General features: G+C 36.8%; 1 protein-coding gene and 1 long non-coding RNA gene across 2 annotated transcripts in view; one reads left to right on the forward strand and one right to left on the reverse strand.

The window, feature by feature from the left end:
- The first annotated feature begins 1,873 nt into the window (after positions 1-1,873).
- Positions 1,874-6,041, forward strand: LOC307003677. Its single transcript, XR_013798786.1, has 3 exons — positions 1,874-2,848; positions 4,078-4,256; positions 4,574-6,041. It is a non-coding gene; the product is annotated as an uncharacterized lncRNA (long non-coding RNA).
- ttll12 (tubulin tyrosine ligase-like family, member 12) overlaps positions 2,997-14,927 on the reverse strand; it is a 35,594-nt gene continuing 23,663 nt past the window's right edge. The window contains exons 9-14 of the mRNA XM_079622391.1: positions 12,889-13,000; positions 6,681-6,832; positions 6,206-6,287; positions 6,067-6,135; positions 4,549-4,687; positions 2,997-4,187 (exon numbers count right to left, since the gene is read on the reverse strand). Of these exons, the coding sequence (XP_079478517.1) occupies positions 4,036-4,187; positions 4,549-4,687; positions 6,067-6,135; positions 6,206-6,287; positions 6,681-6,832; positions 12,889-13,000 (706 nt within the window). The 3' untranslated portion in view covers positions 2,997-4,035. The remainder of the gene's footprint in view (positions 4,188-4,548; positions 4,688-6,066; positions 6,136-6,205; positions 6,288-6,680; positions 6,833-12,888; positions 13,001-14,927) is intronic.

Here is a 14,927-nt window from a genome sequence, read left to right on the forward strand (position 1 = left end):
ATTTATTGATAATTTTTATTTTTTATTTTAAATAATTTTGTATTTATTAAAAATAAAATTGACCGGGTCTTTTAATCTATCCTTCGGAATCAATCATGTATTAAAGACGATTAAAATGTGTTCAAGTAGATCAAAGTTACTATGGTTGCAGCATGCTTGTATTTAGAGTGTATTTAGGCCTGAAAGAGCCATCGGTTAACTTACAGCTTTAGGGCTTGACTGTCATTGTTGTTTGTGGCTTCTGGTGGTAGCGATTATGGACATTGGACACTTTTTAAAAAGTAAAACAAGGAGTCATGAACGATACGAGGCGGATGAGAGGCAAGAGTTATCTACTGGCGCCATTCCCTCATCATTAAGATAAGGTCAGTGAAGGCTCTTTAGCAAACCCTGGTCTAACTTAACTTACCTAACGTTAGCCTGCCCTGTACTCACTGTGGTATTAATGCAGAACATGTATAAAGTACGTGGGACATTACTATTTCGCCTATAGCTAATCCATTTTGTGAGCCATAATCCGTTTCTCGTGAAGAATGTAGATGAAGTAGCCTATACAACTGATTTGGCGATTGAAACACAATGTGTAAATTAACGTTATTCCCCTCAGATGGATAGCTAGCGAGATATCAGGGGTCGTATTACAGGAAGAGTCTAAGATAGGATTTTCCCCAATTGGTATTACCGAAGCAAATACTAAATAACTTTAGGAATCCTATCTTGCTTCATCCTATCTTATTTCAGGTTAGGAAATCCTAACTTCGCTAGCATCAACTTTTCTGTCTGATAGCCTACCTATTGCAACCGATGTCACTTTTCTCATCTCGCGAGCTAAACGGATTTTAATCGCTGTTTTGCCTCCGTTTTTTTAATGAAACATACACTGAAAATGGAGAATTAAACAACTCATTCATTGTTTCATTTCTATCATTGAACTTCAAGTCAGATGACTATGGTGCGTTCACACCGGACGCGGCGCGAAAATTCCCGCGGCGCGAAAACCGTGCTGGATACAGTGCCCCTCTTCCCAATTATTTATGTGTATAGCTATGTTATTTAATTGTATAGTTGTGGTGGGTACTGGGCTAAGCCCCCAATGTATCAAGACCCTAGCAACGCCCCTGCTTCCGAGTCAAATATTCTCGCCTAAGACGAATAAAGTGGACCAGAGCTCTCTTGCAGTGAGCAAGAGTGCGAGAAGGAGAGAGATTTGAGTCTGAAAGAGAGACTAACAGACTTCTTAAACATGAGTTTGATCAGATAAGCGAGGCCAAGTTCCTTAGAGTAAGGCCTCTTGGGGCCCACAGCTGTGAAACTATAGGCCTAGTTTTGACATCTTTGGAGCAAAAGAACAGACAAACATCTTGCTAGACAACACATGATGTTTTATTAACAAAGTGCGGGAGGAGCACGTTCAGATAATTAACACGAGTGGAGAGAACTCAGCAATCCACGATAAGAGGTGTATATATATTCAGCAATCTCACCTCAATTCATGACCCCTTCTCCACACTTCTAGCCCTAAACATTTACATACAGGGGGGAGTACTCGGAGCTCGGAGCCCTCCCCCCGGACAGCACATTAAACCTCACTCCCTCGAAGTAAAAAAGTGTAAGTGTGAACTCCTGAAATATATCTAAATTGAGATGTTTTTTTTGGGCATTGTATTCGTGGCACTAAAATATATGCACTTACAGAAAAACATATTGCAGTTCTTACATCTTCAGAACAAAAGGTACTGTCAAAAATATAGATCCATTGATATTTGAGAAGCAAACCATCAAGGAAACAGATGATAAATCAACACAAGAAGATATGATTGACTATTATTGGTGTAGCAGATTCAAAGTGTCTCTGTCTTTTCAGTTTTCGGGTATTAAGAAAGTTCCGGGTTCCGGGTCTCAGAAGAATTAGCTTTATTGGGCAAGCAAATAAAGTGAGATGCAGCTGTTCAACTTTCCATTGCCATACTTCATTTCTTATACATTTTTCTTATCGCTAGGGATCCAATGGACACCTTTATAGCTATCTTTTCTTTTCACCCATCCTCTTAGTTTTGCCATGTTAAAAACAACTTCCTCTGGACCTTCTTTCTATTGGTGGAAAATCTCTGACCATATATAAAATCAAATAAAAACATCTTATAACCTTTTCCAGTTGTGATAGATTTTAAAAAACTGTATTAAACTAACCATGTTTCTAACATATAACCTCACTTAACATGCTAACACTTTGAAACACCATGTACTAAAACGTTCTGTTCTGTGTTTTTGAATGTTGTGTTGTCATACCCATTTGACTTTGGTCGTGTGAGTGTAAAAATAACAAAAATAGGAAATGAAACTAGACAGATAGGTTTGAACCGTGATTATGAAGTAGCCTAATCATTAAAACGATGTTTGCATATCAAATTGTGGGGAATTTATGTAATGTTTCATGTCATTTTGCCATACCTCCTTATTCTATAAAAACATTTAGGCCTAAAGCATTTAGCTAGGATAAATATTATAGGACGTAGGCCTAGTTATTTAGGGAAAAATCTACCACACAGTGCTTTTCCATTATCTGCATCATTGGTATCAAAAAGCAAACAGGAGGAATATATGTTTTCCTTTTCTGTTACACCATATGTTTGTATATAAACACATGCATTTCTTCAAGTTACAAATGGCAGTGAAAAATAGCCTACTATGGGTCTCGATGGGGGTTGGGCGCAACATTCTTCAGCGCTGATGGACGATCGTCTGAACATCTGAAGTGAGAAGTGGCCATTCTCACTAGTGCTGGCGCCTTTTTGCCGCTAATTGCTCTTTCATATGCTTATGAGCCGCAGGATCAGCACATTTACAGGTAATTTACATGATAGATAGATCTGCGCATAATTATTCGTATTCTCGAATCGATGCAACCATTTAATTTGGTTAAAGACTGGCTTATTAGGCTACTTATTATTAAAAACTGATGTAGGTTTTTATATCTCGTGTTTATGTTTTATCATTTAATCAAATGCAACCAATCATATCTTAAGAAATCATAGTTTGTTGTATTCACTATTATTATTATAATCTGAAATGTAGGTTTAATGTTCATACCTGATGTCTATGTAGTTGACTTAGGTTGACCTTTTGTTCTTTCTGTAGACGTGAGCAGAAGTCTAAAGTTTCCACTAGACAGACTTATTAAGGTGCTGAGATGCAATTTTAAATACCATGTCTGTAGAGGAAACATCTAGTATGAGGAAAGGGACAAGAGCAGCTCCTAATCCTAATCCTTTTACATATGGTCTAGAATGATATGACACACTGCACTTTCACCCCAGGGGCCTCAAAACCACAAAGGCCAGGTAATCTTATCTTTGTCTGGTGGTGGGCAAAACCTTGTTTCTAATGTATAATGAAAAGGAGAACTTGGTGCTCATCTAAGTTAACTGGAGACAGATTTTCTGTATAAGTTAGTCTATGCTTGTTAGTAAACTTGACATTTTTATGCGTGATTTGATTGCAGAAAGTCTGCGAAGGAAACAAGGAATGGATTAATCATTTTGATTCATCACAAACTGGATATTGATTAATAATAATTAGAGTAAACGATGATGAACACTACACCAGTCCTTGAAAATGTATAAAAGCTTGTTGATTTTATTTGAATAATCTGAATGTGTAAGCTATATATGTTGATGCTTAAACATCTTCCCTCAGCTGAATAATTTCTGACTGAAATGATAAAACGAATAAAAAAAGATAAACCAAATATGAATAACCATACCGTTCTCCACAAACATATTTATATTCATATTTGTACTTAGCTTAATTTCCTTCTGTTTCTGTTCATTATACTGAGTCTTCCATTAAGACACTAAAATCAAAGTTTACAGATCAGGAGTGAACAATCCACACATCCTCACGCAAGTAATTCATCTGTGTAACTGCTACATAGACCACAGCAGCCTGATGACATAAACACTGTTAAAGGGGCTTTAGGCATCTTTATTTATGGTAAACGCAAAGACGTTATTTTAGTGCTGGAATTCAGGTTGGTCATAAAATCCGAGTGACAGGACACTGGTCTATCTGATCCAGGAACAGTGTTTGGAACATGTGGTCGTAAAAGCTGGGATGATAACGACAGGCCCGCTCACAGTCTGGGCTGAAATTCACCTCCAGTATCTGAGGCTGCATCACACGTTCTCCTGAAAAAAGAAAAAGCATACAAGTTCTGCAATTTACCCGATGCGAGTCCTTTGTGTTTTCACATACACGTAAGTTCCACTTCTTTTCTCATGATGCATTTCCTCATGTCCTCGCTCTGAATTTATTTAGGCTCTGGGTCACCATGTTTCGTTTATGTCCATTATGTTACCACTACAAAACAAGGCAATTCAAATCTCACAGTCAAATAGTTTTCTGCTGATTCCACCGTGCATCGAGACTAAATAACACCGTAATGTTTTTTTTTTATGTTGTACTCCTCTCCAAAACAAAAATCTAAGTAAAAGGTGTTCTAATCTGAATTCATGTAGCATGTGTGTTTTGAGCGTCTATACGATTTACCTCCCACCGTCTGGTCCCATTTCAGCATGAGGTCAATGGCGTATATGGCTCTGGAGGAGGGGTACGCACAGATCCCACATGGAGCAGGACGGCAGGAAGCTGCTTGGAAGAGCTCAGAGAATGCTTTAAAGACATCTGCCTGCAACAAACAACATTCAAAAGAACAACAAATTACTTTGACTTTGATTGTTTACATAGTTAACTGTACTTTCACCCTAGGGACCTCTAAAACACAAAGGCCAGATATCTGATCTTGCAGTTGTTATCTTGTTTTAATTGGCAATTGAAAGAGGAACTTGGCTTTGCTCATCTAAATGAACTGTATAAAAAGGAAGACATATTTTCTGTGTAGATCAACCCTCTTTTGGACTCAGACCTCGGCTCCTTTGCAACCTGTCTTTCAGAAAGAGAGATCTCTCGAAAACTTTGCTTTTCTATGAGCAAAAATATTATACTCAGAGTTATATTTTATTTAGAAGTATTAGAAGTTATGTTTCTTTATTAAACTCTTTCTCATGATTATGGATGAAATATTATTATTTCTAATTTATTATTTGATCATCTGCTGCTAAGAAATATAAATCGATTTTATCATCTGACTGGATCTACTTGCATATTGATCCCTTATTGAGTGAATATATATACTTCTACTATATATTTATACTTATATAAATGTGATTTAATCAGTTGTTTTTAATTATTTCGTCTCTTCTAGAAGTGCTATATAAATTTACACGCACTCAAGTATGCACATATTCTCACGTTCACTGATGATTTAAGTGCTGAAGATCACAGGTTAAAGTCAGAGAGACTCCTCTCTAGTTTCTTCCCTTTCGAAGAAGTTAATCTCACATTCAATTGAACAAAGAGCCATGTGAATGTTCACTGGAATCTCTGCTGTTTGGGTAAAAGGCCAGATAACAGCAACGATCTGGAGTAACCTCACCTTGAGAGAGAGAGTTGTTTGTGTTTCACTTTCTCCCTATTCTTTGTCATATTGTTTAAACATTGTGAATGCTGAGGTTAGCTGGTAGCCTGATGTGAAATCATGGGAAATGAGCAGCTGTGTTGAACCTCTGCTGACTCAGATAAACACTACCTTTGTTCATGACCACTCCTCAAGCCCCAATTGGCTTTGGACTAAGTTATACCGCGGGCCAAAACCCCCTTGAGAAGTGACAGTGGAAACACGACTGGAGGCGGGGACTAATTTCATAGATCCGCATTTACTAAATGAAGCAAGGGTGTATAGTTACATTCAAGCTATTTTAAGGCATTTTTCACAGGAAAAAATATGTAATTGTGATTATCAAAGATGAGTTTTATTGGATACATTTATTGACTGCACAGGGGTACTTTAATCCATTCATAAACATTAGAAAGTGAAACCTGAAGTGGGAACACTGTGTAGGATACAAATAGAGAGGAGTGCAAGAGATCTGTGTATGTGTAACCAATCCTGAGAATATTTCACAACAGGACCACTGTATGGAAAATTTGAAGTGCATAAAGCCATACCTCAACCTGTTTCCATGGATACTGTGGATACTGGCTCTCAAACATGGGGATAAATTCATCATAGTGAATCTGATGGGAAAAATAAACATTGGTCATCTGAGATCAACCTTACAGACTTAAGCATGTAGGCTTTTTGTACTTGTTTGAGCTGCACATCTTCGGCGTAGTTCATCACTGTGTAGTGTTTTTGATAGTCGTCAAAGTGATCCAGCGAGAAAGGTCTGGAAAGAAAGACAAGCATTGTAATGCAGCGATGTATGAAAATATGCAGACATGGTGTTGTATGATTAATGTAAATGCAGACAGGTTTGCTGATATCATGACGAACTAAAAGTACAAACACAATCAATCAATCAAAATTCACATTCTTATTTTTCAATACCTTTATGCTTAAATTATTTCACGTTTTCTCATTCATAAGCTAAATTCCTATTGCTAATCAGCAAACACATGAGCTCTGTTATCTCCCTGACCTTTAGGTGACCTGGTTTCCCACTGTTTTTGGAGCTATTTCGACTGCAATAATATACTTAGCCACATGACATTTTATTTATTTCTGGACAAAGGGTTTTTCAGATATGTCTAAAGGATGTGGAATGTGTGTGGAGATTTACTTGTTGGCAAAACGCAGCCAGAAGACGTCATATGCATAAAGACGCAGAGGTTCCACAGAGCGCAGCAGAAGCATGTAGCGGATGTCAAACTTCACCATGCCCACCTCATCTCTGTGAAACAGCACGGGGTCCTCCAAATATTTACTCACCACCTGAGAGAGACACACACACAGGTTAAGCCCTCATGGGTGTGAAGAAACACAATGTCATCAGATGTCATTGTTTTTGCCATTTTCACAGACATGTACATCAAATCACACTTGGCTTTGTTCACAATGGCAGTTTTCGGACTGCGTTTCGAGTCTTTTTGAGTTCTTGAAATGTCCCGTTCACACATCAACTTATAAACATGCAATGGGAGTCAAGCCTATCTTATCTTATCTTATCAGTAACCAATGACCAAAGTACTATCAAAGATGGCGACATCCATAACTCTGAAAAGTCTTATCACTTTAGACACGTCAAGAGTCCAACCGAGCCGCGAGTTCATCTTTCAAATCGTGACAGCAGCTTTTATATCTGGGTGGAGAGCGGAGCATTTGATGTGTGTGTAGAACACAAAACCGAAAGCAGCAGCTCTAGTAGAGAACAGTGACTGGAGCTAAAATCTCCAGATAACACACAGCTCATATCTTGTAAAGGAACGACTATATGACAATGGCATTTCATTCATTTCCCAGGAGCTCTCATCTCAAGGGAAAAACAGGTCATTATAAGAAATCCACAGCTCAGCATGTAAAATCTCCAGATAACACATAGCTCAGTATGTTACAGCCAATGTAGGGGAACTATCTGGGCTAATAAGAAATATAACCATTTGAAATGTATTGCTGAATAAAGAAATTAATGTTTAGCTCTGTAGCTCTCAGTCATGTGAAACATTAATCACATGTTCAAGTGGACATTTTTGTATCTTCAGTTGTTTGCTAGAGATGAGAAACCATACTAACCACAGCCACGCTTGCTAGAGGCAATCTACGCTTGCTAGAGACCTGGTACACTGCTTGCGGCAAATCATGTTTGCTAAAAGCCATGCACACCTGCTAAAGGCAGACCATGTATCTTGCTTGTGATAATTATATTTGCTAGCCCATTCTTATGGTCTAGAGACCCTGTATGCTATAAACAATTATGCTTGATTTAAACTTTTGTTGCTACTAACAGCAGCTTGCTATTTTTATGCTGAGTGCAGCTGAAGCAAGACTATGCTATGCAAGAAAATCCTGATAATCGAGCCGTCGTCTGATGAAATCAAATACACATAAGATAAAGACAATATCTGTGCTGTGATTTCGGCTATACTTGCATGTAAAATTAGAGAAGCAACATAATATATGTGTTTAACTGAATTAAAATGCTGCTCCTCTCTGCCGCACAAGACGCAGAGCGAGCGAGTGAGTGAGAGTGGTGCGTGCGAGACGCAGAGCGAGAGAGAGAGAGAGAGGTGTGCGAGAGAGGTGCGCGCGAGACGCAGAACGAGAGAGAGGTGTGCGCAAGACGCAGAGCGCGCGAGAGAGAGAAAGGTGCGCGCGCGTGCTGGAAGAGAGAGAATGAATTATCAGTGCAATTTTCAAATAAAATTATTTTCTGTTGAAAACCAGATTTTTTCAACAAAAATCTCTTTTTGTCCCAAAAATAAGTCTGGAAAATGGGGGGGGGTCGTCGTCTTATATTCAGGGTCGTCTTATAATCAGGTATATACGGTATAATCATCTGACTGGACCTTGGATTTCTGAGTACGAGTTCTGAGTTCCTGGATCAGGAAGATCCTACTTGAAGAGAACGACACAAGAGAGTGAGCATTCTTGTGATAAAAGAATAATCACTATGAGATTTGATTGACCATTAAAGCCTAGCCAAAGAGGCAGCATTTGACATGTATATGTATTGAGATTACATATATGATTGTTGTAGTGCGAACACGGTTGAAGAGTACCGTACCACAAAAGGTAGACTTATAATACAAAGGGCAAATCGATTATCTTTATAATAGAATACGAATTTGTATTGACTGATCGCCTAACTCTTGAGGACACGACTAAAGGATAGGTTCTTTAGTTACCGCGGGATTATCTATATATCCTGGATAGGATGTAGGATAATTGGGAACGGTATTAATCGTGATAATCCATCATAATCTCCATTGCTGTAAGTTACCGAAACCACATATGAAAACCCGCAACACACGGTAGACACGCATTTGTGTAGTGCAGAGCGGCTCTCACACTGTATGAGTGACAGACAACTTCAGTCCGGTTCTGTTCACACAGCAAGGGGTTTCCGAGAATGCGTTTGCGAGTCCTGAAAACGTACAGGTATGAGTTTGGTTATAGAATGCATTTATCACTACTGTAAATAACTGAACTGTGTGTGAACGTAACAGAATACAGGACTGACAACCAGTACTCTGTTGCTGTGTGAATGTGGCCATGGACTATTGGCTCAAAAGTTATTTCAGTTTCTATGAAAGAAATCCCTTTATACTCACCAAGGCTACAAAAATATTTGATTAAAAAAAATAAAAAATAAAAAATCAGTAATATTGTGAAATATTATTACAATTTAAAAGAACTTTTTTCTATTTTAATTTATTGTAAAATATAATTTATTTCTGTGATGCAAAGCTGAATTTTCAGCATCATTACTCCAGTCTTCAGTGTCACATGATTCTTCAGAAATCATTCTAATTAATTTGCTGCTCAAAAAATATTTATCATCATCACACCGGCCTTCATCATATTTGCTGAATGGAATCCAATACTAGCTTCTTACTAATTTTGGGGTGCTGGTTTTAAAAAGAGTGCCTGTTTTGTACAAGCACGTCACATTCTCATTAAATATGATGTGCATTTTGTAGCATTCTGCCTATGTTAGCACTTATCAGTTTTTAACACCTTACGACATTGTTAGAAGTTCAAATTTAACTGTCTCAGCATACAGTCTATAGCATAGGAAACCTTTCTTTTTCTGTAGGAATGTACTGGAAACATCTGTTGTTCATTAGGAAGGACCTCGGTGTTCGGATGGTGAATTCTCCCCATGTTATACATTGAAAGGGTCTTTCTGGCTCCAAATGTATGTGTGGTAATCTAAGCCAGGAAACTGACCATATGTGGACTTGTTATACAATGTATTTTTCTATGATGTAATGTATATTCTCATTGGTTAAATTGGGGGAACTCCCCTCATATACTTCCTTATACAAAGGGTTAATAAAGTCGAGCTATTTTGGTGCCCCTCAGCACACAGTCTTTGTTCATTCAAACTACAAATTGCTGGAATGAATTGAGGCACATGGAATTATAATTCTTTAATTTTTTAATATTGTGCAAAAGTTCATTTATTTCAGTAATTCAACTTAAAAGGTGAAACTAATATATTATATTGACTCATTACATGCAAATAAATTTCAAGCCTTTATTTGTTATAATTTTGATGATTATGGCTTACAGCTTATGAAAACCTTCTCACAATATTCTAATTTTGAATTTGGGGTTTTCATAAGATGTAAAAGTTAGTTTAGTTGATATAGGTATAGAGAGAATTGAACATTTAAGCTCACATGTAGTCATTTTATAGCTATATCTATTGATTCTAAAGCTTATTTATATTACATTCATAATAGATATTTATATTAATTTAAACTAAGTGCTTAATAATAGATAAACTAATGTATAAACTAATCCATAGTGTAATGGATTTTAAGAATTACATAATATCTAAATCGGTCATTGTTATTATTACAAATAAGCACGGCTAAAAGTGATCAAATATTGTATTTATCCTATAGAAAACAACTGTAGAAGTAGTTTGAATACTATAAAAGCCAGATGTGTTTTAAAGGCCTCATGAAGGACTGTGAGAGAAGTCACATGGGAAATAATGGGATTTAGTTTGCAGTTGGCATCTGCACTGCACTGCTGCTCTTTTGGTTCAATTGCCTTATGTTTATCTGCTGTGTTCTGCTATTATGTTTATCATGTTCTCTTAATAAAAATGATAACGTAAAAACACTAAATAATCCCTTTGTGGGCCAATCAAAATATGTTTTTGACTAGTTGGCAATCGTTACAAAGAGAACAGGCGGGCTTTAACTGTGGTAAAAGTGTTGGGGAGATTCCAGGAGAAGAAATTGAAGGAAAGCACCTGCAAATGACATCATTGGGTAAAACTGTAGTAGTGCGAGTTGTGAGTGGTCAGATTTCCTGCAGGCACAGATTATTGCTACATCTGTTTTGTTTTACTACATCCAAACAGTGATGCTCGGTTTTGTAGCTTTGTCCAATAAAGTCTTATTTTGACTTCTGGAACTCTGCATCTTGAGGATTACTTCTGCATGATAGAGAAAACTTTTCTTCACAACAAAATGCCAGTTGATTTTGTCTTTAAAAATAATTTGCTATGTAGTGACCTTTAATTTGGACTTGAAACTGGGGGAGTGACTTTATTGCATCTGACATGTGTGTGGTGATGAACACTGCTAAAAGCCAAACCACTTCCAAACCACAAATCCCAGGGTTGGCGCAAAATAAACTGCAACAAACCAGGCTAACCACCTAAACCAGCTTCGTGGTATAGGCCTCTGGTGCTCATGTGTGGTTTGAGGTAGGGATAGTAGTTTCTTGATGGGATGTCGTTACCATATTTCAGGATGGGAATTACCCTGAAATACTGTAGTATTGAATTGGTACTGTAGTATTGTATTATATTACATTGAAAACTAGAGGTTGTTCGAATTGTCCATTTTGTATTAAGAATTTCCACAACAATAATTTAAGGCATAATTTAAAGGTACAATATTGTAAGATTTTTGCACTAAAATATCCTAAATTCACTAGAACAATGTTACATATTCTGTTGACTTGTGTACTTACATTATCTCAAATGTTTCCAACAATATTTGAATCCAGAGAAATCCGCAATTTCGTAGCTGTCAGTAGAAACACAATGTGCTTACTGAAAAAATGAGGAAGTAGAAGTTGTTACGTTAAAGCCGACGATCTCTGGTAGCGTCTAGCAAGCCGTTGTTGTTTGTTTTCCACATTTGTGATTGACCACGATTGTTAATTATCATTTGCTACAGGTTCTGTTGCCAAAGATAACCCCATAAAGTGAAAACGGCTGTGGACGTGAACGCGACAACTCCCATGATTCCACGCTCTGTCACCGCGTCATCAAGATACGTCTTTGTTATTGTTTTGAATAAGTGACCTCTAGCGGTGAAACTTACATACTATACCTTTAATGCATTCTTGCTAAATAAAAGTATTAATTTCCAATGATCATACACAACTACTAAGAACAAACAGAAAAACATGGTAGCACTTTACTATAAGCTTTGCTATGAGAGATGCCTTTTTGATAAAAACAAAATAAGCAGTTTTAAATTATGTAAGAAATGCTCTAAACATTATATTAGTACTATTAGCTCAAAGAAAGTTATTTTCTTTCTTTCTTTCTTTTTTACTTTTTGCATAGCTGATTTTATGCTGTGATTTCATTATTTTGAAATAAATGTGAAGTAGTTAATTTTTCCTCAGGTCTGTGTGAAGGAGTATCTCCAGTTTTGTTTCAGTGCCGTGGGGATATTTGAGGCCCTGCATTCCAGCTAGGTCCATAATACATTTAACCCTGAAGGGCAAAGATCCTGTTTTCTCTCCCAAAGGCATTATTAATTGTTTTATAATGCATGTGACAGATACTAAGCCTTTAGGGAGATTCTTAGAGAGAGGGACTCAAGTCACCCCATGACTTACTAGCAGCCTTGTTTTCTGGAGCACAACAGGCCATCTTTTGTGCTGCTCTTTCAATAAGACTGCAACATATTTCATTTTTGACAGTTCAATGGATTGTTCTGTTGTTTAACAACCTGGCAATTGTTCAGCTGACGAAAAATCTGAAGTCCCTACCAGCCGTTTGTTGTAGTCCTTAAAAAGCAATTTCAGTCAAATAAAATATCTCCCTTTGCTTTTGAACTTTGAGCTTTGTAACTTTACAGATGTTGTTTATGCTCAAACAGCAACATTACACACTAACTAAAGTTAAAAAAGTGAAATCATAATCAACCACCCCTCTAGAGGTGAGGGCAAATGTTGACTAAATGTTTGTGACAACTCTCAAGCTGTATTTTCTATGTAATTCTGTGGGCGCAGACTCAGTACAGAAAGTGGGATAACAGGCTTGTGTGTGTGTGTGTGTGTGTGTATACCTTTGGGGTGCTCTCTCGCTGTCTGATTATGTAGTTGAGGTTGTTGGTGATGTGTGTGTCCAGACCACGGGCCAGGTTCCAAGGTTTGCAGATCCAGTGGTTTTCCAGTCCTCTGAAATTATCATTAACAAACATTATACACTACAAATAATAATAGACAACATTTAAGCTTGATATTTCAGACTTCATCTTAGGACCATCCTTTATGCAGAATGTCATATTAGACTAAAAGAGATTTATAATGTCAATTTGCTTTGTATCCAGTGATGAAAATTTCTTGATGGAGAGTGAAATGTTTTCTTTAAAAACAGTGTATGGAAATTGTGAGAAGATTGTTAAAGATACTGATACGATCAGTAACTCTAACAGTACAGATATTTAAAGCTTCTGTCACTGGACCAGTGTGATTGGTCAACCGCTTCCAGCGTGTTTCAGAAATGTCACGCCCCTTAAAGCACGGCGAGTTTTAACACACTACTTTACCAACTCAACCAGGCCTCACATCATTATTTTACCTTTTCCATGTGCAGGAATTATTTAGATGAGGGATAATATGATATGTACCTTACCGGAAGAATACCAACTTTGTGCTTTATAACTTCTTGTGGAAATAATTCCTATTAAAACCTGAATGAAGGAGACAAAGTCGATTCTCGAAAGATTAAACAAATGTGCTTTATTTCATGCATGAGATAGGCATTCACAAACAGACAGCATCTGATATGAGAAGGCACGGGTTAGTCCCTATCGCCAAGGTTATATACTCTTAACACATCCTGAATAGGCTGCATCTGTTTTAAAAAGATTGCCTTGGTTTACCTTAAAAGGAAACGTCTTTGTTCAAGATCTCTTGTCTAAAATAAATTCAAACTGGTCAGAACAATGTCATGTCTGCAAAAGTTTCCTGTTCTTAGCTGCTGCTCGAATTCACACTTTTTGCATATCTCTTGCTCGATCAAAGCTGCGCACATACTTTTCACACTTGAAGTACACTTGAAGTACACAAAAGGTCACTTGGAGTACACATAGTCCATTCTACTTAGCCTTCTATAACATTTTGTTCATGAAAGCTTATTTTTACTTATGCATTTCTAATAGCTTGGGTTAAACTCTTTTTATTTCAATATGCATAGCTTATTTTGATTATAACAAAATAAAACGTATGGATAAAGAGAAAATTATTTAACACCATTAGTAAGAATACTGATAAGAAATAAAACACTTCTAATGAAACACACTATAAAGTAAAAACACTTCTATATAAGTAAAAAACACTTCTAAATAAAATGTCCATTACAAACTTTGTATGCCTTTTTTATGCTCAAACAGCAACATTACACTAGAGAAAGTTGAAGATGTAACAGCATAAAAGGCCCTTTTCAATATGATATTCTAAAATGTTACATTTACTATAGTTGATATTATTTATAATCTACTATATTATTATATAATTAGTAGTAATTAGAAATATGACTTAGAGGATATTAAGGGCCTCAGATAACTGGACACAAGTTCCCAGCTCATCTTGCTCATAGTAGAAGACTCAGATATTGTTTGCCCAAACTTTTTTAGTCACTGTTCAGCTACAAAATAATGTTTCTTGTGTAAAGGTCCTTATATGAGATCACAACAATAGCAAACCATATCCATCCAATCTAATCAATTCCTGATGGGAAAAATCAAGTCCCGCTCTACATTTTTTTTTCTTGTGTTTCATGTGTCACAATAGGGAAGGAAAGACTATCGCAACTCCTTTTTCATGCTGATTTTAAGTGTTATTCTTATGTTGAAATCTGTTGAAAGCCAAAACAGGAAGTGGAGCAAGAGTATATATATATCTTTAATTAGATCTGGATTAGAATATGATCAAGAAGTCTGGACTTTGGTAATGGCTAACAACGGGAAACTGTTGATGTAACCAGTCAAATAGAAGTATATTACAGTCTGCGCAACTATGTAATATTTAAATATAAATGTGTGTGCGTTTTTCTGTTCAGGCCGTCACTCTGTTTCCACAACTGAATAGACTCCCGCCGTTT

This window comes from Phoxinus phoxinus (assembly GCF_949152265.1).
Source record: "Phoxinus phoxinus genome assembly, chromosome: 9".
Classification (NCBI taxonomy): Eukaryota; Metazoa; Chordata; class Actinopteri; order Cypriniformes; family Leuciscidae; genus Phoxinus; species Phoxinus phoxinus.